This window comes from Carassius carassius, chromosome 42, assembly GCF_963082965.1.
Source record: "Carassius carassius chromosome 42, fCarCar2.1, whole genome shotgun sequence".
Classification (NCBI taxonomy): Eukaryota; Metazoa; Chordata; class Actinopteri; order Cypriniformes; family Cyprinidae; genus Carassius; species Carassius carassius.
In genome coordinates, this window is record NC_081796.1 from 3,896,683 (window position 1) to 3,923,568 (window position 26,886).

The 26,886-nt window shown below is 40.5% G+C and overlaps 1 protein-coding gene across 1 annotated transcript in view; it reads right to left on the bottom strand.

The window, feature by feature from the left end:
* LOC132124131 (double-stranded RNA-specific editase B2-like) overlaps positions 1-26,886 on the bottom strand; it is a 200,482-nt gene that overhangs the window by 46,903 nt on the left and 126,693 nt on the right. Inside the window, exons 2-3 of the mRNA XM_059534969.1 lie at positions 22,466-22,552; positions 20,936-21,861 (exon numbers count right to left, since the gene is read on the bottom strand). Coding sequence (XP_059390952.1) covers positions 20,936-21,861; positions 22,466-22,552 — 1,013 coding nt within the window. The remainder of the gene's footprint in view (positions 1-20,935; positions 21,862-22,465; positions 22,553-26,886) is intronic.

Genomic DNA, 26,886 nt, shown 5'->3' on the forward strand with positions numbered 1-26,886 from the left:
AGATATATGGTTTAATTTATATCGCAATTTCTATTTTGTCCTAAGTAGATGATGTTTGTGATATAAATTTAATAGATCTCACAAACTAAGGTCTATAGTTAATTTTTGGACTGTTGACCAGTTGACAAAACAGCTAAACCACAGAGAGATGTCTAAACTCTTCACACTACATAGTTTCAAAATTAAAATAAATATATTTTTTATTGCTTGTGATTTTATTGCTTCGTACAGCAATTTAGAAATTTGGAAAGAAAAAAATAATTGGCACTCGATGCTTTGAAGTATTGCATGACTTGTGTCTGTTTAGGATGAGTTGTGAGTGTCACGTTCGGTGTTACAGATAACACGGGAGAGGGAACCAATTGCAGGTAAGTCATTTATTTAAAGGGTAATCCAAAGGGGTAAACAGTCCAGGCAGGGTCAAAACCAGAATATCCAAATCCAACATAAACAAGACACGAAGACACGAAGACAAGGTAAGGCAAGGCAAGGCAAGGCAAGAAGCGACGGACATGAATAATCATAGGACATTAAACAAGGACTCCGTAACACAGACTCAGACAGACCGGGTATAAATACACAGAAGGATAATGAGGGAACAGGAGACAGGTGGGGAACAATCAATTACTCAACAGGAGGAAGGTGACCAAATAAGGGAACAGGAAGTGATAAGGAGACAGACACCGTGAGAAAGGAGGACACCTAGTGGAAACCCAGGGAACACAACCCAGACACTGTGACAGTGAGTTGTTAAACAGAAAAGCATCCAAACAAATCAACCTACCAAAGGAAAAACATGCACTACTTCAAATATTGCCTTGACAAGCACCTTTCGTGTGCTACCGGAGATGAGACTAATTCAAACGCCCTGTGAAGTAGCTTTTTGCCATCATCTTTGAGGAGAATGTTCTGACCATCAACCAGAAACACTATAACTTCTGCTTCTCTTGAAGATACCAGCCAGAGCACTGTGCACCATCCCAGACATCACTTCAAACCCAGTCTGTTTCCCTTGAACAGACCCTCCATATCTGCTGCCAAACCTGGTTCCCAGTAAACCCTGCCTGAAATTCTGAGCTTTAGAGTGTAAAAATATGATGTTTGAAAAAGGATGTGACAATTTCAGCAATTACAGCTGGTGAGAAAGGAAGGAGCAGTCATTTCATTGTCCAACCCTTGGGTACAGCAAGAGCACCAAACCTTTTCATTGAGTGCCCTTTCTGTAAAGGTTGAATGTTTGGACACTCCTGAGCGCTGATCCAAGCCCTGCAAAAAACCCTCCGGCAGGCCATATATCACTCGGTATTGATATAGTTCCAATACATTGCCAGACCTGACATTTGATTCATAGCTTCAGGTGTTCTTTTTAAATTCCAAACAGTCAACAAGGAATCAAGGGAAAATGTCAAAGAACGCTCAGAGCGTTGTGCCATGTTGGAGATTGGTAAAGCCAGAGTGCCTCAAGTAAATCATTTGGTTGGAACGTATTGATGTGTGAAGCAGCTTTCTGTCTTTGAGAGCCTTTTTCAAATTTCAGGATCATAGTTACAGTCAGAAAGAGCTACAAATACTTTTTAGAAAGAAAATGTAATGCTGCTATTTTACGGTTCACAAGTTATTTGTTGCATACTTTACACCATTAAGGTAACAGGATTGACATGTAAGATTGTCCTCCACTGAGAATCATATAAAAGATGAAGTGATAAAAGTAGGAGACTGATTTCAAAGGGTTCACATCCTGAAAAAATGACGACAAATAAACAGCAATAGTTTTTCATTTTAAATGAGCATATTTGCTAATTGCATCCTTATGATAAAACCTAAAAAAAATTTTTTTTTTGAAAAAATTCTATATAGACAACCAATTGAATTGGACACATGTAAACGCAAAAAAAAAAAAAACCTGTTAAAATCTAGTAATTTTTTAAAGAAAACCCTTCTGTGTTGTCATAAGTGGGTGGTGCACAGCCAAAATAAGCTTCTATGAGGACCAGAGTTTATTCTGACAGTAGAGAGTCAGCTATGGTTAAATTAGCTATGTTCAATCCAGAGTTGCAAATTTAACTTGTGCATAAAACGTGCAAATAAAGCACCATTCATTCAGTGAGATGAAGAGAACAAAATTGTAGAATCCTGGTCAGCGGGAGGCAATTAAACCAAACCACTTTGATTTGGCTCGGCTATTTCAGAATGACCAAAACAACATTTATATCCTGTGCAATGCGGTATGTCCACCGATTAGTCTAGTTATGCCATCCCGTCATGCAAAGTCATGTGACTTTTTTGATGCGTACTGAGAAATTATTTGGTATATGTGTTTCCATAGTTGTTTTTGCCCATGATTTCTTATCGGATAAATAATTTAACTGCCTCAATTTACCACACATTTTTATGCACATTTTTTAGAATGTATCCATTTCTTGATGTTTCCATCCAGTATATGTTTTGTTACCAAAATGCATATAAAATAGGTGGATGGAAACAGCTGTAGTACTACTGAAAGATCGTGATCCTAACTTTTACCTCCATAGTGAAAATCTCATGCCAGACAGCGATTCATCTTGTCTGAAACATAAACATTTTTTGTCCGGGACACTGTGCACCGGAGACTAGTGTACAGAATGAGATTTTAAAAGCTTAGCGTAAATGTGTACTGTAAATTAATAGTGTTCATAAATGGCTGTTGAGAATTCACTTGAAATGAGTAGAGGCTTTGACCCAGTAACAGCATTCAATACTTCATTATTTAACAAAGAGATAACGTGATTCATCATTCACATAATGTGTTCCACCTAACATTACTCCAATAATGATTTTAAACAGAACTACAACCTAGACCTGAATTAATGTGAACAGGATGGTACAAACATTTGAAGAAACTGAAATGGAAGGAAGAAATGGCAATGGACATAGAGCTGTATGCTTCCTTCACCTGATTACATTCAGTAGTTGAGACAGCCAAAATGTATTGCATTAACACAACACAATATTCTCAGAAATTCCAGCCCGTGAACTGACATGTTCTCATGACATCATCTCTGACATTTATTAAGCCTGCATATCAATCCGTGTCCTCTCACGACACAGATTTCCTTCATTAGGCACTGGTTTGACCAGGCTGCCTTACACTTGGTGGGGCGTCATGCTAAGTCAATTACAGTATCACTACTTCTCGCGATATCTCTTTAAATTGGATCACCCAGGGACGTGTCATTGTTATGAAACGTAATCTTCACATCCTAATACACGCTTGTACAACATCTGCTTTGATTTACGGTCCTATTCTGGAGTCTTAACGGCTCCACCTATGATTGGAGGGTGTTAGCTGATGTGTGAAGTTAACTGCCGTGGTCAGACCCACCCTCCAGCTTTCTCTTGGAAAGAGTTCTTCTACGAAAGGATTTTTTACAATTCTGGTTCATGGCTGTGTGTGTGTGTGCGGTGATAGAGGAAGAACAGGGAATTCTTTTGCAGACAGTGTGTCAGCCTCTGAATTGTGCACTGACACTTATGACTGTCATTAGAGGCACTGTACAAAAACATCTCGGTTACACGTATGTAACCTTGGTTCCCTGAATAGGGAACGAGATGCTGCGGTGACGTCACCGCTATGGGAACACCTTCGGTGTGACGAATGTCCTATACCATCCCGCCAATCCTATTGGCCAGACTTAGATCTCCAGACTTCGCCACAGCAGGGGAAAAAGCCTCCAGGACCACCTGCTGAAAGCGAAAGTGATAGATGCGACCTAGGGACGTAATTAGGCCTTGGTCGCAACAACACTTCCACAGAGTCTGTGCTATAAAGTCAGGATGTATCCGGAACAAATTCCAAGGGCTCAAACAGATGCCCTGGTAAACCATGCAACACAATGGAAAATCCATGAAGGAACTCGCACGGGGCGGAAAAGGCCTCAGCTGTCGCGCACCCTGTATGAACGAGAAACAGTGGATGACGGCCCACTGAGGCACCATTTATATATTCGTGGTAAGCTGAATGGCTGCCACGTAAACCTTAGGGTAGCTGGTGTCACTCCATCCGAAACACGGTCCTGAAGGAACTCCAGTACTGACGCCACTGGGCAGTAAAACTGGATCCATATTATGAGTTTCACACCAGGTCGTAAACAGTCTCCACTTGAAATCATATAAGCGTCTCGTAGAAGCTGCTCTAGAATTCAGTATAGTCTCGGTAGTTTCAGCAGAAAGACAGGGACATATGAACTCACTCCGCTCAGAGGCCACGCCCACAGATTCCATAGATCTTGCCTCGGGTGCCAAATCAGTCCCTGTGCTTGTGATAATAAATCCCGTCTGAGGGGAATCTCCCATGGAAAGCCCGCTAACAGATTGATCAGATCCACAAACCACGGCTGTGTGTGTGCCACCGCGGAGCCACCAGCAGCAGCTGTTCCACCCGATTCCACCCGTATTCTGCATAATACCGCCGAAATCAGACAGATTGGGGGAAAACGCATACAAACTGGTCCTGGGCCAGTTGTGGGCTAATGCATCCAAGCCCAGGGGTGCTGGAGGGCATAGGGAGAACCAAAGCGGGTAATGCGTAGTCGTGTTTGACGCAAACAAAACCACTTCGCTTCCCCGAAAATCTGCCATAGGAGACTACCATTTGGGGGTGCAATCCCCACTCCGCTTGCTCCAGAGTCTGTGTGGATAGCAAATTCGCTCCAAGTCCAACGTCCGGGGACATGAACGGCTCGGATCGATAGAATTTAGTTCTGAAACCAAAGAACATGTTTCGCCAGCCTGCACAGGGGGCGAGAGCATAATCCTCTCTGATGATTCAGATATGACACAACCGCTGTGTTGTCTGATCTGAGCAGCACATGACGGCCGATCAGCAGATTCGAGAAATACTGGAGAGCCAGAAAAACAGCCAGTAATTCCAACCTGTTTATGTGCCAACTCCCTTCACAAACAGCTCCCCAGTCGTTCAAAGACGCATCCGTCGTGACAGTCTCTCGGGAAGCGCAAATCCCCAGCCGGACTTCGGTAAGGAGAATTCGGTTGACATACATAGTTTTAGCAACATCACACATCGCCGTGTCACTGGAATCGTCCGATGCGGAGACAACGGGGTGAAACATTCCATGCGTAAGCCCAGGCTGTTAAATGATTCAGCACAAGATCCCCATGAGAGTGTGCTTGAGTCTGCGATTGCGCTAAACACCAGCCAATCGCCTAAAAAAGTTCAAACACGAACGCCCTGGGGCCGCAACGGGGCCAGAGATCCATCCATGCACTTTGAGAAGTACTGATACGCTTTGCTCTCTAAAGCGAATCTGAGGAACTTCCTGAGTCTCCTGATGATCATCACAATCTTGAATTTCCTCAGCCTGAGTGCAAGATTCAGATGGTGTAAATCCAGAATGGGTCGTAATCCGCAGTGTATTTTTTTTTTTTTTTTTTCAAAATGACGGCTGTAAAAAACCCCGCCTCCATCTGAGAGGGGTGTACTTCCTCTATAGCCCCTTTGCTCAGCAGAGTTGACATCTCCTGTCGTAGCAACGCTATTTCCATCGGCTTCGCCGCTGTGGAAAGAATTCTGCGGAAAGGAGGCGGGCCTTATTGAAACTGAATGGTGTATCCGTGACAAATCAAAATCCGTGAAAGCTGGATTGCGCAGAGTGTCTGAGGGAACGCTTGGCATTACAGCTCAATCCAATGCTGCTCGAAGCACCGTTTGCTGCGAGGCAGACAATGTAGAGTGTGTGGGGACTGCAGTGAGAGGGTTAGATGTGCATAGCAATCCAACAGCACTCTCTGGTGGAGGGCACATTCCCTGGCAAACATTAAGGAAAACACATGCGTCAAACTCGCTGCGTTTCGTTGTGTATAATCCTGAAGCGTATCCACGGCAGGATTTAATCCAACAAAAACATCGGGCCACGCTGCTAGCGAGAACACGGCAGCTGTGTGAGCCGTCATACACTGGCCATCTTTGCCAGCCTCTGCGCCGTCCCTCAAACTCTGAAGGCTGAATTGTACAGAGTGTCTGAGGGGGCGCGCGAATGAGAGCTCAGTTCAATGACGCTCGAGGTGCCCTTGCTGCGAGACAGTCAATGTTAGAGAACATGAAGGAAAACGCATGCATCAAACTCGCTGCGTTTCGTTGTGTATAATCCTGAAGCGTATCCACGGCAGGATTTAATCCAACAAGATAAATATCGAACCACGCCGCTAGCGAGAACGCGGCGGCTGTGTGAACCGTCATACGCTGGCCATCTTTGCCAGCCTCCGCGCCGTCCCTCAAACTCTGAAGGCTGGATTATGCAGAGTGTCTGAGGGGGCGCGCGAATGATAGCTCAGTTCAATGACGCTCGAGGTGTTTTTGTTGCGAGACAGTCAATGTTAGAGAACATGAAGGAAACGCATGCATCAAACTCGCTGCGTTTCGTTGTGTATAATCCTGAAGCGTATCAACGGCAGGATTTAATCCAACAAGATAAACATCGGGCCACGCCGCTAGCGAGAACGCGGCGGCCGTGTGAACCGTCATCTGCTGGCCATCTTTGCCAGCCTCCGCGACCGTCCCTCAAACTCTGAAGGCTGGATTGTGCAGAGTGTCTGAGGGGGCGCTCAAATGATAGCTCAGTTAAATGACGCTCGAGGTGCCCTTGCTGCGAGACAGTCAAATGTTAGAGTGTGGAAACTGCAGTGAGCGGCTTAGATGTGCATTAGCAGTCCAACAGCGCTCTCTGGAGGCGGGCACAGTCTTTGGCAAACATGAAGGAAAAAACGCATGCGTCACATTCGCTGCGTTTCGTTGTGTATAATCCTGAAGCGTATCCACGGCAGGATTCAATCCAACAAGATAACATCGGGCCAAGCCGCTAGCGAAAACGCGGCGGCTGTGTGAGCCGTAATCCACCATTTGAAGAGCAAAAACTGTTGATTAACGCGCTCGAGTGGGGGAGAGCGAGCACATGGAACTCCAGTGCATCACTGTATTCATAGTCAAGCCGCACATATCGCCCCTAACCAACACCTCGTGCGGGGCCTCGGCGACCGCAGAAGCGAAACAGTGGGGGTTAGACGCGAGGCGACTTAAGAAATACACTCCAGAGCGCGGATACTTCCTATTGGCGTAGTGCACAGGGGAAGTGTATGCATATTTTACTGTAGCCATAAACTATCAAGGAGAGAACCTGTAGAGAGGCTGCAACGAACCTCTCATAAGTGCCTCCTCGTGATAACCCATCATACGGCTCCTACCTTTCGTTGACTCATCGCGTCCGCAGAGAGGAGTATACTGCTCGTAGATGATCGCTGAGAACGCGAGATAATAGGGCACAGAAGATTCGCTTCGTACTGAAGGAATGAAATCTGAGTGAAATGGCGCGCGGCACCAGGTATATATATGCGTACGCATGCATGGGCGGTGCCACGCGCTATTTGGCCAATAGGATTGGCGGGATGGTATAGGGCTTCAGACATTCGTCACACCAAAGGTGTTCCCATAGCGGTGACGTCACCGCAGCATTGAAGTGACCTATGAAAGGGAACTGAAAAGCCCTAATTTGACATGGCAGTCACTGAGGCACGCAAAGGGAGAGATGTCCATGTCTACTAGCACCAAAATATCTTAATGGTTTTTTAACTCTGTGAGCAAATCCACAAGTGCACCAGCAGAGGGAGCTGAAAGGAGCTCTTGGAGAATCTGGTCTCCTTCAACTAAAAGCAAGCTGTCATTATTCATTTATCTGTCTGTGTGGGGGTACGTACACTAGTGTGATCTCCATTAGCAGAGGTGAGGTTTGAGAATGTCAGTGTTGCATATACTGAGTGACACAGCAATGCTTGGGAAGCTCCGATTTAGAAATGCAGGAAATTGAGTTTCCCTGTCGTGACGAGGTGCTGAGGCAAACCAGATTACCAAAATGCCTGCACTGTACATGTCATGAAGTTGTTTGAAGGGCAAATAGGGCTAAAAAGGGTTCAAAACAGCACATTAAAACGGTCTGCCTTTTTTATTTTAAATATTATATTTATGGAATATAAATGCACAGATGACTTTTCACATTGGGTCTAAAAACAGCATCTCGCCTTGGACGATAACTTGATTATAACTGAATATTGACCTTAAGATGTCTTTAGGCCAGGACTTTGGTCAAACAAGTAATTAAGGGGAAATTGGACACTGCATGTTTTAGTTGGAGTACAACATGGCATTTCCTGTTGCCAACCGGTGGCGCTCTAAATAACAGCTGATTATTGGCATGTAGATGTTTTCAGGCCAGGACTCTTACCTAACATGTGAAGCTTGGGACGGATCAGACATTGCATGTTTAAGTTAATGTAAAACAAGTCATTTCCAGATGCCAGCAGGTGGCACTATGATAATAACTGAATGTTGACCTTTAGATGTGTTCAGGCCTGGACTCTTGTCAAACAAGTAATTTAAGGGAGATTGCACATTGCATGTTTTAGTTGGAGTAAAACATGTCACTTCCTGTTGCCAGTAGGTGGTGCTATGCCTATAACCGAATCTGGGCATGTAGATGTCTATAGGGCAAGATTCTTATCAATCATGGTATATTTAGCATATTTTACTGTTTTGTTAATAGTACATCACAGTATTAAACATGTCACTTCCTGATGACGCTGGTGGTGGCACTATGACTTTAACTAAATATTGGCATGTAGGGGTCTTCAGGCATGGACTGATCAGACATGTGACGTTTAGGGCAGTTTGGACATTGCATGCCTGAGTTACAGCAAGTTCCTGTTTCATTGTATTAATAGCATGCTTTAGCAGATTTGCTAAGTGCATGCTTAGCATGCTTTATCATGTTTGTAGCATGTTGCATGTTAAATTTGGGGGCTGATTGGACACTGCATGCCTGATTTACAGTAACTTCCTGTTTCATTGCATTAATAGCATGCTTTAACATGTAGCTACGTGTTACTAGCATGTTGCTAGCCTATTTAACACTTGCTGATGCTTTTTATTATGTTGCTAAGAGTCCATAATAGTGTGAAACATGTAATTTCCTGTTGCCAGCAGGTGGCGCTATGGCTATAACTGAATATGGGCATAAATGTGTTCAGGACACAACACATATCAGACATTTGAAGTTTGGGGCTGATTGGACATTGATTTGCCTGAGTTACAGCAACTTTCCTGTTTCTTGGTGAAACATCAAACTTTGTCACACTGCCAGGGACACGCCCTTCTTACGAAACTCAAGACCTTCGCAATTTAGCTTCATCAAAGGCCTTATAATTACACTCACCAAATTTGCATGCACATGAATTGTAGAGGGGTACTTTGTTGAAGTTTTACAGGTCATTTTGCCACACCCAATTCTGAAACCCATATCAGATGAACATTTCTGATGTTTGTATTATCAGTTCTGATGCATGTGCCAAGTTTTTTGAGTTTTCAAGCATGTTTAGGCCCTCAAAAATGTGATTCACTTTGGAGAATAATAATAATAAACAGAGCAATTCCAAGACGACAAAAATTTAGATTTTGTCTTAAATTTTTTTGTGTCAGTGAAGAATATATATATATATATATATATATATATATATATTTTTTTTTTTCTAACTACTTATTTCAGTTCCACATAAGAAAATAACATGGATTTGTAAGGGCATGAGAGTGAATGGAAATGAATGATGAATGGTGTACTATCCATTACATATACTGTAAGATTCTTACAAAAGCTTAAAAAGTGAGTCACTGTACCACAGTAACTGCCCAACTTCTAAACAATTAATGAATTCAAACTGGAGAGATGATTTGTGAATCATTCCAGCCATGAATATAATTCTGAATATCACAATGTACTCTCAAAGTGAGTGCAAGCATTTTTGGTCAGGAATGAAGATTAAGCTCATAACAGCCGTTTTATCTTGAATTCGTATTCACAGACGAACACTTCCTGTGCCTCAGGAAATGACAATGTAAAAGGTTGAAAGGTGACCCACTAATCCTACCGTTTTTGCATCAACTCTGACATCTTTGATATGCTACTCTTATCACTTTGCAGAAGGAAGATTGCAAACACAACTAAAAATACAACTGAATGAGGTCAAAGGCTCTTATGGGACCTGAATTTAGCAGCAAGTTTAAAGCACAATCATTTGCATCTGTTCCGAATACAGCGCGATGGCCAGCAATGGCACCGCAGAACCAAAACTCAAACAAACTATCAATTATGAGCCCAAGACTTGTGCAATTTTTCAAGCTATGTTGAGGAACGAAGTGCAAAAAAAATCTGCAAAAAAAACTAAAACAAAAACAAACAAGAAAAAACAAAACAAAAACAATAAAGAGCAAAAAATACAAGCAAAACAAAAAAGACTAAGGCTGTGAGCATGTTATACCTTGCACAGGCTGAATAATGACCCGACAGGCTGAGAGGACATTCTGCATGCACGGAGCACCCATGCCCCGCAACCAATCTGACGCCTAATTAATCCTGAAGGTCTTTTAGTTCTGTCCCCCTCTCTCTCGTCCTGTCTTTAGGTCCATTTCATTACCTGCTCATTCCTCATATGTCCAGATCAGTGTCAGTCTGTAGAAAAAACAGCACTCACACTTACAGTGCAGCGCAAGCCCAGAGCCTGAAGGCATGCATACGTATGTGTTTCTGATAAAATACTAGGCATGTGTGAAAGTGGAAGTCATTTGTTTTAATGAGATCCTTCTTATAGTTGTTAAATGAATGTATATCACATGCATGTACATTTACTGATTGCATATAGCTGGGTGCATGGATATTTCCACTGTACATTGAGTTACTGTGGCTTTCTGTTGGGTGCACAATGCTATTTCATCAATGAGACCAAAGGTTTGCTAACATTAGTGCCACTTTGCATGCAAAACAAAAACACGAACTCAATAGTAATGGTTTATATAATAATAGTAGTGATGTATGAAGCACTTGAACATGATAGAAATCTGCATGGGGAACTTTGTCAGCCTCATGTAATCATGCCATCATGTGGATTGACTGAATTTGCTTCTAACATTTTGTCGAGAAATGGCATATTTGGTAAGCCTGAGAATATACCATTCATTACTTGCCTTGGCTACGAAGTAATAGGGCTGGGCGGTATATCAAGTTTATACAGTATCTTGATAGGAGCGCATCTGAAAAACAGTGGAGGGCACAGCTTGAGCTGCTGCGGGGAAAGTGCATAATCAAATTTGTCCTAAACATGAGCGACTTGGCACATCAGATGCTCTGACAGACACATATGCTTTTGACAGTGACACTATTTGTGCTGATTAATGTGTTTGAGATGTCCTGTTTTCCTCAGTGCATAACTTATATTTCACAGGTATATTCTCCATCTTTAAGTGTTACAAAGTCATGCAAATATTTCTAGTTTGCTGTCAGGACCGTAAGAGCCTTCTGCATGTGATTCTCCACTAAACTTCACAGACTTCACTGAACTAGCATCGCAAACAGATGCAAATATCCTGACTAAATTATTTCTAGTTGGACAATAAATGTGCCATGTGTATAATTTCAAACCTACACGTAAGTGTATTTTATGATAGCAGTAACTGTAAAGTGACTATTGTAATGGGGGAATCAAAATATAATGCATATAATCTGTGCCTTTGTTTTTATTTCTTTTCAGTTTTAGTTTAGTAAATTTAACCTGCATTAAAAAGCATAGTTTTTGTTTTTAGATTGTAATATTACAATGTAATGCGATTTTTGGCCCCTTTTTGCACATCATAGCCCATACACTTTCACTATTTTTGTTTTCATTGTCTTTAATGTAAACATTGCTTCATTGGACAACACTGGGTAGGATGCAAATAAATAAATAAATTATTGTATCCAAATAAATTTTTTTTAGAAAATACCGAGAAATATACTGTATATCACAATTCACAATTATTATTTTTTTTTTTTCATTTTATTTACAAAGACAAACAATGTCATTTAATCATTCAACATTTACTCTCTGGATCATGGATTAAAATGTGTTGCAAGTTTATTCAGGGAATTATATATATATATATATATGTAATATATATATAGTGACTTCAGAATCTGTGATCACATATTTGTTTTAACTGATAAGTTCACTTATTTTCAGTATGGACAATATGTGATCACATGGGTTTCACAGTTTACACCATGAAAAAATGGTGAAAAACCATGTTTCACATGCTATGTGATTGTAATGTGATTGGACGTGCAGTTCAGGTGGTTTTTCTGTAAAGGGTATGACATACTTTCTTCTGCAGAGAACATGGAGGTATTTTGAGGAATGGTGTTAACCTAACTGTTTTGATATACCCACTGACTTTGTCACTGAAGAAAGTTAGTCGTACAGCTTGCCTGTGAGGGTGAGTAAATGTTAGTACAGTAGGTTTATTTTTCTATTCCTTTAACCCTATAAGAATAACAGTAATACATGGCCTCTCCTTGTTTATGGCTTTATATTACAGATAATGAGTGATCTCCATAAATAGTTTTTCACAAAATATTATAAAGTCGGTTTTATTAAAAAAAAACAAAGGCTTTAGGTCACCAAGGGTTGGGATACGCATTGATAGCACTGGGGCTGATTTCTCAAGGGACAGTTGGCGAGATGGGAATCCAGTCTCTGTGGAGGCTTAGCATTTAATACTGTAAATGGATAGGAGTAATAGATGTAGCCTCCGTGCACATGCACGGTCTAACTAGACATAAGGTCATGCGAAGGTTCCTATGGCCTCTACTCTTCCACCTGGTACAGTGAGATAACCCCCCTCACAAACACAGCACTCAGGCACTGTCTGTGATTTATCTGCTAGCTGAGCGTCTATGGCGCAGTAATGAACTTGATTATGCTGTTAATGAAGTGTGAGCATCTCATTGGGAGGTGATAATGAGCATGCGCACTGATCACAGGAGACTCTCAGGTGTGAGAGATGATGAGTGTTTGTGTGTGTGTGTGTGTGTGTGTGTGTGTTTAAGACTGCCATCAATCTGGATGATTACAGGGGAAGAGGAAGGCAGCTCAGCAGTCAGAATTCAGATTCAGCAACAAACATATAGAATCAGGGCTGAATGCCACTGAAAGGCATCAGGAGGTCAAATTAAATGTTATATAAATTAATTTTACAAATTAAATGTTTAATATTTCATTCACGTTTACTATTTTTAACACTACTTAAACATCACATTTAACCCTCTATGGTACGGAGATGCCATATGGCAACAATTAATTTATACTATTAATTTTTCCTTGTTATTCTGAAAAAAAACTACGATATATCACATTAAGGGAATTAAAAGGGTAGGCCTTAACTTAGCCAATGATGTGCTGTTTTTAAGTCACGTGGCAACAATGTCCTCACAAAATTAATTTTCCCACTGTCACCCTGACACAGAAGACACCTCGTGAAGTGCTCCAGAAATTGTTCTATTTACCTAATTTCTAAACATCTTTTCTCAAGGGGGAGAAAATTACTCTTTGGTAAGTAAATTAGATATTTTAATTCATAAATTAATTTTGTCTAACATAGTTTTACTGTAAATTAAGAACATATCAAGGTTGCCATATGACAACTCTGTACCACTATGGAAAAATAGGTGCATTGCCATATGGCAATACTGTACTGTACCACAGTGGAATTGCAGTAATGTATTTCCCCATTGGGATATTTTATAGATAGTAGCATCAATAAAATTATCACAGTTATTTAATGATTTGAAGTGTTTATTGTAGTATAGTTGTATTTATGTATAAATAACAAAATTATGTCTTCTTTTTAGAAAATGAATACAGCTATATTTTATGGAAAGGGCAATAGGAAGAGTGCAGAGTTGGCTTGTAATGGAGACGAAAGGGATCGTCCGCATGAAGTGCAGCAAATGTGACTTGCACCTTTGCATTACAGCATCACAGCTGAAAGGAACTGCTTTTTGCAGTTTCATGGGATGTCATGAAATGTGACATGAGTTGGATTGAGACAGGTGCACATGGATGGACTTGGGAAACTGAACCCCCAGTTGCTCCCCGGGCGCTGGATATAGCTGCCCACTGCTCTGGGGGTGTGTTCACTTCTACTGCTGTGTGTGTGCACTTGGATGGGTTAAATGCAGAGCACCAGTTCTGAGTATGGGTTACCATACTTGGCAAATGTCACAACTTTCACTTTTCACTTTACTTCAGGGAGCCGCCTATCGTAATACCTGTATTTTATGTTTTCATGTTCTACATGGTATTAGTGCTTGTTCCAAGCTACTGTACCATACATTTACTTAACTTGTATAAAATACTTTAAAAAAGACTTGTTTTTGTTTTTGGAAACTTTGTGGATGTAAAATAATAAAAAGTTGATGAATTTGATATGCATATATGGTACAAAAGCAAAACATTTTGTCCGTTTGCAAGCATTATATTACTTTTATGTACCATTTTGAAGGTTAAATGATAGGAACCTACTTACTTTTGGTTTGCATGAGTGACAAGTATAAAAATCTATCAATATCTAAAAGAAATGTCAATTTAAATAGAAAAGATAATCCTAATTTAATAGAAAAACTATTTTTTTGGCCATATTCCATTGTGGTACACTGTTGCCATATGGCAACGTTTTCCTAAATAACCCCCCCCCCCCCCCCCAAAAAAAAAAAAAAAAAAAGATTTGTATAATTAAAGCTATTTCATGTAATAAAAACTTATTTTAAAAAAACATTTCATGGTTACAACATAATGCGTACCATAGAGGGTTAAATTCTATTACAAATAAATAAATAATAAATCAATACTACTTCTACTAATAACAATGGTACTCTTTTGAACCTTATATTCATTAAAGAAACCTGAAAAAAAATGTATCATGGTTTCCTCAAAATGTTTTCAACTGATAAGGAATATCAGCAATTTACAATGATTTCTGACGGACCATGTGTCACTGAAGACTGGAGTGATAGCTGCAAAATTCAGCTTTGCATCAAATAAAATATATTCAAAAATATATTCAAATATTATTTGTATTGTAAAAATTGTAATACAATTTCACAATATTACTGTTTTAACTAAAAAAGTCTTAACTAAAATGTCACTGATTGGACCTAAATTAATAATTCTATTAATTTATTATATTAAAACAATAAAGTTGTATTTCCTATCAATTTAAGAAAAAAATGAGAAAATCCTATGTTAACAGAAATACATGGAAAAGGACACTACTAAATACATTTTTGGTTAATAAAATTTGTTTATAACTAAAATCTTTGACCAAAATCATTTTAGGCCAGTTCACACTTCACTGACAGTTGCAGACAAATGGCAGTGGTTTTATTTAGATGTGTTGGAAATGTCTATTCTTTGTTAATTTTATGTCAGATAAAAGTGCATTGTATATGTAATAGTTCTCACCAAAAAAAAAAAAAAAAGGCATGGAAATTGTGTCTCTTGTGCTGAAAGAATGGAAAAGATATTTTTATAGGTCATGTTTTGCATAGGGATGAGACAGTTCCTGATAATGATAACCTTTTGGGTGTTAAGTGCTCCTATTATATTTCAAAATGTTATCATAGAAAGACAAGCTAACATAAAATTGGACTTAAAGCTGGCATGATTTCTACTAAGCTAGTTTAATGTAGACATTTACAGTTTGTTTCACTGAAGACCGTAAACACTACAGCTCTTGTAACACTGTCACAACATTGCTTAGTTTGTTTGTGCAACCCACCAATAAGACCTCAATTAATGCACAGATATAATTATCAAATTTGTAAGAATCAATTAAGGAATTTTAAATTGGTTTAATGCACACCTGAGGTTATGTAATGTGGCAATGACGCAAAGCAGCGTGCATTTAAAAATGATGAAACAGTAGACAAAGAAATACAGGTTCTGAAGTGTAAATCTAATGCACACTTCTATCCTATAAGCCATCAGAAACTGAGGGGGCGCCATATTCAGAAAGTTTAGAAAATATAACGGAGCTAGAATTTTGACTTGTTAAAGTATTTCAATACATTTGACTTGCTGCAAAAACCTCCTCATAGTTTTTGTGAATAGCTGTCAACACTGTGAATAGGTAATGACAATGACCTTATGTGCAATATTTAAATAATACTCTTTATTAACAATATATAAAAATTAAAAAAGCAGTGCCTGTGATGTGGAGATCCTCTAGTAGGTGCTGATAATGTTAATCAATTATGCTCATAATATTAGTTTCACACTTTGCAATCTGTATTCTCTCTAGCTCTCTTACCATCCTGCCATCTCAAATTTTTTTGTGGCAGTCTTAATTATTTTTTGCTTCGTGGCTGCTGGAGGGTTGTTTATATCTGGTGTGATTAAGTCAGATGGTTAAAAACAGAGAGAGAGCGAGCTAGAGAGAAAGAGAGAGAGAGAGAAAAAGAGAGAGAGGGGGTACAAAATAATCACCAAATGGCAGGCTGGTGGACAAGGTCACCTTCACGTGTATGAAAACAGTCTTAATTCACTCTGCTGGGGAAATGACCATGCTAGATTAGTCAAAGTCCATGCATTCTTTCTGCATCCATACATCAAAAGTGCGACATAGTTCACTGAAGCAGAAAGAGAGACACTTAGATGCTGTCGTTTCTCAATGAGAAAACCCAAACCTGAGTAATTATCCATTATCCAGCCTCTTCTGTTTAGGTGTTATTGTTCTGTATATGATTATTTTTTTGGTACGTATAGTAGTAATGCAATAAATAAGAAAGGCAAATTGGCTAATGAAATGATGATAGTTTTTATTGTCTCATTTTCCAAGCTGAATGCCTGCCAGTGATGTCGAGCATATAAAGTAAATTGAACCTGACCATCTCAGTTTCGTCATAGTCTCTTTAATACTTGCCTCTCCTATCATTATTTTCCCTCCTCTCTTTCCATTCAAAACTACACTTCTCGCTTTAATTCCACCATGATCACTTCCTTATTTTTGTGTTTGCTCATTAAAGGTAGCTGTCCTGCCCCACACTGTCCTTCCCTTGCTGATGGCATCCATAAACACTAGGTGAGTTTGGACCCTCTCTGACCCTGCCTTTCAATACTCCCAATCTTTAAGACTCCGCCCTTTAACAACCCCTCATTAGCTGTCCCTCATTCTGACCCCGCCACGCCCCCTTACCATTATGGGTAGTTGCGTGTTCCTAGGGGCAGGGTTTAGTGATGTCACAAAACCAGGAAGAAACTCGTTGTAGTTCCTCTACCAGCCATTTTTTTGCAGACCTTTAACAGTGATTTCTTTTAAAGAAAATAGAAATCAATGCAAATGGAAATGAGCATTGTAACTTTGCAGACGTTGTTTATGCTCTAACAGCAACATTAATCACTAACTAAAGTTCAAAAAGTGAAATCATAATCAACCACCCCTTTAAAATTCCCTCCCCATCTGACCTCACTAGCGAGCCCCCCTCTCATTCTGACCCCCTGTTAAAACTCTCCCTCCCTCTGATCCCACTCTATAACATTCCCCCACATTCTGACCCTGTCTTTCAACATTCCTGTAAGCTCACCAATTATCACTCCTCTTCTTCTGACCACACCCTTTAACACTTTCCCTCCTTCTGACCTTACGGTTTAACTCGGTCCTCCCCTTCTGTTCTGCAATATTTCCCCTCCCTTTCCAGACCATGCTCTTCAACGCTCCCCTCCCTTTATGTTCCTCCAGCCCCCATCTGACCCCCTTCCCTTTTATATCCCTCCCCATTCTGAAGCTCCCTCAAACACCTAGCTCAAACACCTAGATTCATCCCTGTGAGCCTTCCCTTTTAAATACCAGCTGCAGAATTCAAGCACATAACTGGAAGTCAAACGGTCTCACCTCACTCATGATTAGGCAGTGATTGATATTTAGCAGCATGCCGAGGTAATTTCTTCAGTCAAATACCCTGTGGTCCAAGGTTAACTATACTAGTGGCACGGTCAGGACCTGTAGTGGCAATAGCGTCGCCCTCTGCTCAGACTCAGATTTTTCCTGTCTTAGCAGGGTCTGTGCGTTGACTTGGCAACGCTGCAGATATTTGTGACTGCGCTGAGAGATTAAGTGGCCAATCAACCTAACCATGCACTGCAATCATTCTACCTTATAACGTGGGCAGACTCCTGATGTCCTGCATTTATACTTTTGAAACCAGAGAAATCGTGATAAAAACGTGAAGCTGTTGACATGCAGACAAAGCGTTCGGGTGAGGAGGTACGTGCAGTGCATGGTTTTGTAAATTTTATATTTATCCTTTTCCTGGGAATGAAGTTAGGAAAACACTGGGAGAACTATGATCCCATGATTGATGGATATTTTTGGGATGACTTAAGTCTTGCTTCGTACCTGGATCTCATATTACTGCTTCAATGTTTTATTGACTTTCATAGAGCATGCAGGTAAATCCCTGCAGGGAGTGTGTGTGCATGTGTGTGAGTGTGTCATTATGTAGAGATGTGAAGAGGCATAGGGATTTGGGCAACAAGGCTTGCAGCCTGGATGACGGTTCAATTTTTCATTTAAGAGATGGTGGAGAAGGGTAGCCTGCAAGTTCTTGTTCATATTTGCCTGGGGCATCATGCTGCTATGGCCGGCTCTTCCTACGGAATATTCCATCTGTGCCAGAAATGCCTTCCACCCACTGGAGCCTCCCTGTCCTTTTATTCCACTCCAAAGGTGACCCTCATCTCACCCTCTCTTTCTGTAACTTTTGTTGTAGCTTTTTTTATTTATAGCTTATTTGTGTCAATACAGCCTTAAAATCTCAAATCTGCTTCTTAATCCTCATTAATTTAATGCATCTGCATCAGGCTTAGAAGTTTACCAGACGTCTGGGCCAAAATCCGAATTAATTCTCCAGAGGGATTTATAAAGTTTATTCCTATTTTAGTTTATCCGTTTGATATATTTCATAAATTATATTGCAGGAATGTTTGTCTTTATTTATTGTTTGTTTGTTTGTTATCATATGTTTAATTAATTTATTAATTCTCAACTGCAATTCTAATCATATTCTAATGACTGTAATGCAGTCATTTTAAATACTTTTAATTAAACCATTTTCTTTATTTTGATTTGAGGTGATATGTTCTTGTCAGATTCAATCTTGAATTTAATAAAATATCTATCATTATTATTATTATTATTATTATTATTAATAATAATAAACATGTTTTTTCTTTAAAATGAAGCAATGAAAAATTAGGATTTTCACAAGACAGAAATGCTATTTCATTATAGAAAAGCTGCTGCTACTAGTTGCAGCAATGAATGTTGTTTAAGGCAGTCACAGTTGCTTCAGAAAGAAAGAGAAAAACCTTGGGTCTTGAGAGCAGTGTGACAGCGGCAGAGCTGACGGCGGTTGCTATCAGCAGGGCCCTTTGGCACAGGAAGACACCTTACAGGCAGTGATTTGAGCGCCATCCAACTCTCAGATCTCCACACTACTGAGAAATCGTCATACAAGCTCAAACACACATGCACAAATGCTCTCTCCACTGGCCAGATGATGCTGGATAATTCTGGGATGGAAAAGCAGGAACATTTCTAATTAAATGTGCATGTTTCTGTCATCATTTCTAAGAGACTCAACAGCCAGCGCCATAGTCTGACTTTCAAGAATTTTCACAAGTGCATTTGTGGAACTAAACTAGTGGGGCAAATCCTCTTAGAAATCCTTTTAAAGAGCGTAGAGAAAAAGGAGAAAGACGTTTCTCTCCGGCAAACATGTGCAGGTTGTTTGGCTGCTGTAGTAGGAGAGGAAAGACAACATTCTCCCTGTCGGCTCTGTGCAGAAAGGGGCTGAATACTAATACAGCGCACACACACACACACACACACACACACACACACACACACACACACACACACACACACACACACACACACACACACACACACACACACACAGGAGAGCTGATGCTGACATGCACACATACACATGTGCATACTAGATGAGACACCAAACAATAAACTGATTAGCTGCATACATCTGTGAGTGATTCTTAAAAACTAAGGAAACTCCATTAATGATGGTACAATCCCTGTAATGCAAGGTCGTGAGTGGAGTATTGCTTTTAGAAAATGGCAGCAACTGCAATATGACAAATTTCACTTAATAATTTATGAGAATAATAAACAGTTCTTCCAGTAAATTATATAATTCATTAGCCTAACTACAGACTTTGTATATATGACAAGCAACATAGTAATTTATTAAAATTATGAAAAAAATAATTAACTGCAATATCACATAATTCAATTAAAACGCATAATCATTTGACAGAACTATATGTTGATTTTGACTCCAAATGGACACACAAAGGATCAAAATACATTTTAGTTCTCTAAGAAAAAAGAAAACAAGAAAACATTATTGTCCTAGTCTGATTGCTATTTACACATTTGACTAAATAACAGAAGAATGGGTCTGAGGATTTGCTCTGTGCTTTTTTCAATCTCCTTTGGGCAACCGATTGAATTAATGTTTATAGACACTGCCAGCTCATACATGAGGAAACTAGAGATTGTGCAAAATAGCAATAAGTTTACAATCTAGCTCTATAAATGCATGGAAAGTAAAAAATAAATAAATAAATTGTTGACGCATCGACTGTCTTGAGTCAGAGGTTCCTGAATGATAATTTGCCTCTTTTACATCTGAAGAGATCTTTAAAATAGATTCTGTTTACCTCTGGCCCTTTTGGTTTCCTAAGTACACACACTTGTGTGTGTTCCTGTCCTGCCCAAAGTAAATGCTAAAGCCTGTGTGCAAACATAAAATGCTTCCACCTTTTTCTTTGCAATATAGCCTAACCTCATAATCCATCTGTACTGCCCCATGCCTCCCCAAACATTATCTCCTCCCTCTTAATTAAGTCTTGGCTGGCTGTTGTGTATCCCAGCATTCCTGCTGCTTTGGTTATTAAGGCCCGCCGTATGGAATGAGTGGCCTGCCAGCAGCTGGACTGGCACACTCACCTGGGGCAAATGAGGGCATTTGATCCTACTGGGCCGGTGTCCCGCTCTCGCCTCAGGTGCCAGCATGAAGTTGAAGAGCGCCTGTAGGGCACACATTGCCGCCTGCCTCTTCGCCTGCTTCTTACTGCGACCCGAGCCCTCGAATATCCTGCCATCCACTCTAACGGCCATGACGAAGCTGCGGTGTGCCCGTTTGCCTTGGACATGCTCCGACAGGCAGGCGTATCTCAGACCGGGCCGCAGGTCATTGAGCAGGACGACCGGGCTGGGCTGGGTGGCGGGATACTGAGGTGGAGAAGGGAAAGGATCTCCTTGCCTAGCCTTCACAACCATCAAGTCCAATGTGTGGCGCAAACGGAGGGCGCTAGACAGCAACTCGCTCTCGGCAGAGCGACAGCCATCAGGCTCGAAGCCTTTGAATAGTGTTTCTGGGAAGTCGGCCTGGTCAGAGGTGAAGTCGGCCGTGGGGTTGTTCAGTCCCCCCATGGCCAAGTGAGCTTGCGGGGCATTGGGAAACTGGATGAATGACTTGAGAGCCATCTCAGCTGCCTTCATCTTAGCCTTTTTCTTCGTAGGGCCGGTGCCCTCGAAAGTGAGTCCGTTGACTTCCACTGCGATGGAAAAGAGAGGTGCATGCACCGGTCCTGTCTGAGAGACCATCCGGTATTGTAGACCCGGTCTCAGCTCGTTCAGCTGGACCAGAGCATTCTTTGGTTCATCAGACCATGCCAGTTTCTTGCAGTACAGACGCAATTTGCACAAGTGTCCGTTATTGTCCTCCTCCAAAGGTCGCTTTCGCTTGAGGCCAGACATCCCGTCCCTGGGCGAATCAGACAGGAAGAGTGTTTGGCAGCCTGACGGAACAATGGCACAATCTTCCAAATTTCCTGTGTTACGGTTCTCCTTGACCTCAGCACTACTGGTGCCTAGGTTGGAAGCAGAAATGACATTATTATGATCAAGCAAATAATTTTGCAAAAAAAAACACACAACTCAAGGGAGGGCTATCTTCAACTCCATTCTGTCCATAATCTCACTTGACTTTGTAAAATTCTGGTAGTCCATTACCTTTCCCCAAAGCAGCTGCTCCTAACAGTTCCATATGAGAAAAACATCCTCTACTTAACTGTTGTAAAAAATCCGAAGACAAATCCTCTAAAATGGGGCATTATATGGCAAATCATTCCATAATCTCCCACAAAATTGGCTTGGAGTCTATACTTAAAGTGGGTACAAATTGTCTCCCCCATATACAATGCAGAGGAGACGCTCTTTTGTAATGCAGGAGAGCAGACGTTATGAGATTTCAGTGTGTGAAAGTCTGATCACACATTAAAGCCTCTATTTCACACCCCAACTGTGTTGTGATGGAACCAAATGAAATTCCTCTGTGAAAATAAACTGCAACACATGGATGCAAGCCTAAATTTTGAGAAGGGACCGAAATGTTTTTTTTTGTAGTGCTGTCTGTCTACCACTCTTAGAGCATCAATTTACAATATATATATATTAGTGATTATGCATACTGACTCAATGTGTCCTCATCTTCTGGGCAATTGGCTGCTGGGCTCATGTACTTGAAGGGGGTGATCAGTGCAGACAACATGTTCATTTTTTCTGAAAGGTAAAATTGAGAAAAAAGTTTCTGTAAATACTACACATTCTATTAACATTTGTACATGGTTCTTTCTTACAATTTTAAGGATAGAGATGGAATAAAAAGATTGAGCGATTCTAAGGCCCAAAATATATTCTGTGCTAATCAAACAAAAACACAGTACAATGGAGTACTCATTTGCAATGCATCACAGTTTGCATATACTTTTAGATTATGCTTTTGGTCTTAGTGACAGTGGAAACTGAGTTTCTGGTTTAGTTCCCGATAAACCAAATTGTGTTCACAGCCTCGTTTCCATCTATATTCCTGTGACTGTGAGTTTTTTACACTGCATTTTCCTATTAGGATTTCGGCTGGGCTCAACACAGGCTGCAGGGAATTTACAAATCTTCCTGGACCCATAATTACATCCCACCTATCTCAGCATCCCCCAACAGTCAATCATTGTAATGGACAGACAAAAAAAGAAGCAGTTTTGTGTGTGTGTATAGAACAGGGACAAAAAAAGTTAAACTGGTGTGTACTCGCATAGGCCACATGAAAAGTCCTGGCTATGTAATGATTCAGAATGTGACGTGATAATTTTTCCAAGTCGGACTACTTCAGGCAAGATAATAACAAATGCAAATTCTGATTGAACTATTTTGCATCTTGATCTAGTTGCTATTTGAGACCTTTAACTCCAATAACAATGGCCCTTAAATAAACAAACCTTTTGAATGCAAGTACAATGAGTATATTAAGCATAACCTGCTTAAAGTTAAAAAGTTTCACTTCTAACAATAAAATATTAATAAAAAAAAAAAAATCACTGAAAAAGTTAAATCAACAACTTTACATTATTATTTTCCTGTATATGTCCATGTGTGTCTATACTGCATGTCTGAGTGTCTCTCTGCTTATATGTGGTACCTAGAGGCCCCAGAAGCCCCAGACATGATTATTGTAGAAACATGGGTGTGGGTTCATTTGACACAGTGTAGTGTACCGAGAGTATCATCCCAAAACACCAGAAAATTATAGAATCATAGAAGTGGGTCATTTTGTCTAAGGTTAGTGTACAGAGATTCTGCATGGGGCCCCATTCATATCTAGGCATCTGCTTTTTTATAGAAATATGGGAGAAAACTCTTTTGACTAGGAGTAGTATACAGAGGCACCTGGACCTAGCTAGTCACCAGAATATTATAGAAAAACAGGAGTGGGTCTTTTTGACTGAGGGTAGATACAGAGATCCTGTACAGGGCCCCAGTCATATCTTGGCACCTAATGATCGCAGAGACATGTGGGTGGGCTCTTTTGACCAGGTGCATTATGCAGAGGGACCTATCTGAAATGTAAAATGTGAAATCCTAAGTTTACCGCAATGTGAGATTGCATAGACATGAACAACCATCAGTCACTTAATTAACCCTCGCACTGAGTTCCTAAATGAGATTAAAATTATAATAGATACACCAGTACAGATTAGTCTGGAAGTATGTTATTTGCATTGCCTGTGTAAAGAGGGATTCCCTTTGTTGTCGTGGAAAAGGGGGTTTCCCAAGGTTGCTGATTGGCTGGAAGTTCAGTAGTCATTGAAATGACATCTTGGAAAGCCCGTAGTTGGGCGTTGGCTGACGATGCGGAGCTGTGGGCTGGTTGTAGTTTTAGACGTGGACTAGGAGACATGTTGTTACAAAACTTAACTCAGATAACAAAACTCTCAACGGAAAAGTAAAGAAACTAAAGTAAAAGAACAGAAGTAAAGTTTGGCGAGACTAGGTGGTGTTTCTTCTCATCGTGGCTAAGTAACAGCAGGTGTGCCGGCCGAAGCACGCTGGAACCGTGCTCAAAGAATGCTAAAAGTGATGACTAAAAGCATGGCTAAACGCAAAAGCTAGGATCAAAAGCTAAAAGCAGGCATGACTAATAGCAAAAGCTAAGAAGCAAAAGCTAAAAGCAAATTTTATGGTGTCCTGAGTATTTAAACTGCCCTTTTGGCCACACCTCAAATTTTGTCTTGACCAATTAGATATTGTCTTTGATCGGGGTATCATAAATCATATGTTATCTTATCAAGCATTAGGCCCAAATTTTCCCGCTCTTGCATGGTAGAATTTTAGACATGATTCCTATAACAAAAATATGATACATTTGACAAATAACTGATGGTCAGAAACGTTTCAAGCAACCAGATTGAAACACATACATACTAAACATGAATATGAATCCTTAAGCTATTCTATAGTTTTTAAAAAGACATACACAATAAGTGATTAGAAACACAATAGTCAAATGTGTAGGTTACATATAAATGAATATGGAGTCAGCAATGGACTGATATTCATTTGTAAGTCTTTTTGAGTTCATTTTGGTGCATCTACATCTATAAAAGACATTTTCTGTGCCATTCTCTGACATAAGGATGATCTGTGGAGACCAGAGGTTAAAAGGTCCCCTTAGGATTTTCAGCCTGGTACTGCTAGGTGGGGGGGGGGGGGGTTACTCTCATGGATTTAAATGTGATGGTCAGGCTGTGCATCTCTTTGACCATCAATCTTGATTACTTGCCCCAAATTTGACAATCTCTTTTCCGAATTGAAATTGTCAATAATTGTTCTAATGGTGTTAATGTTGAAAGCTGTTCTGTGAAAGAGTTGGTTGGTTATCTTGCTTCTGACTGGCTGGCACACAGATTCGATTTACAACATCCTGTTGCCTTTCTGAGGAATTTGGCTCCTCATGTTTCAACCATGCTCCTGATCGAATCTTTAATTTGTCTGGTTCGGGTCGGATACGCTACAATAGAAACTTCAGGACGGATCATTTTGACTCAAGGTAAATGTACAGAGATTCTCCATGTGGCCCAGTATGTAGACATCTGATTTTTGTAGAAACATGGGAGTGAGCTCTTTTTTCCAAGGGTGTACAGAGATCTGGTTTTGGGGCCCTGGGAAGTGTACAGAGGCACTTGGGGAGCCCAGACCTATCTAGGCACCAGAATACTATAGAGACATTGGGGTGTGTCATTTTGACTGAGGGTACTATACAGAGATCTGGTCATATCTAGAATATCTTTTTGTGAGTGTAAAAAAAAACAGGAGTGACCCATGTGACTCATAACAGTGAATAGAGACATCTGGGGGGCCCAGACCTATCTAGGTACCAGAATATTATAGACATTTGGGAATGAGTCATTTTGACAAGGAACTGTACAGAAATATTGTATAAGGCCTCAAAGGCCCCTAGAGGTCATATCTAGGCACCTGGTTATTGCCACGATAAGGCAAGTGCTTTTTTGACTCAGAACAATTGGAGGGGATCCCTGGGGGCCCCAACCATACCTAGACTGCAGACAATCTGAGAGACATAGGGAAACAGTTGCCAGTCCAAATAGGAGCACCTCACACATTGTTTTTCAGAAAATGTAAAAATCTTCTGTTATCATTTTGTGGCCAGGTTTTCAATCACTCACTTAAGAGGATCTGTTTGTAAGGGTCAGGAAAGGTTTGCTGTCTATTCCACATCATAGCAGAGAAACAAAAACAATTGCACCACTTACTGCAAGTGGAATGAAGTGAAGCCACTTGAATGAGAGTGACGTTTTGTAACAGTAACAAGGCACAATACAATATGACAAAAAGGTCAATATGCTATCATCCACAAAGCATTGTCACGTGAAAGTCTAAGACACGTTTCAGGCACTACTGCCCCCTGTGACTGGCAATAACACAATCTAAAACAGTTCCACCTATCAGTCAGTCAAATGAAATCCCTCTTGCTTGACTGAAACGTTACCGAGCCCTGGCAGCAGGGAATTTTTACAACTCGTAATGTGTTGAGTGTGATAAGCAGCAGGAATCCAATTATTTTGCTTTCCCAAGCAGTGGTCAAGAGATTTTTTCTCTCCCTCCCGTCAGAAGTTTGGAGGATTTATAGGTCACATATAGCACAACCAAAGTGCTGAATGTCAGCACATAGCAGGGAAGATACGGTAACTGCATTGTACGCTTCCTGTGTGTCACTTCCTGAATGATGGTTGAGGAGAACAGGGTAGGAATAAGTGAAGGGAGGTGCTATCACCTTTATCAACCAATCACAAAAGTGCTGAGACAGACTCTCATACTCAGAGAAACCTCCACATCATCGCTCTAAGTTCAGCAGTATCTAACAAGCTCAGAGCTTGGCCATCACTACAGAGCCATTGAAAGTTACATGGTTGACATTACACCAAGAATCAAATGACTTTCAAATGACAGAATTAAATGTGTCCGTTCATCTCACAAATGAGAACCAGAGTACAGTGTAAAGTTCAGTAAAGTACTACATTTGGACGGAACACACATCTACT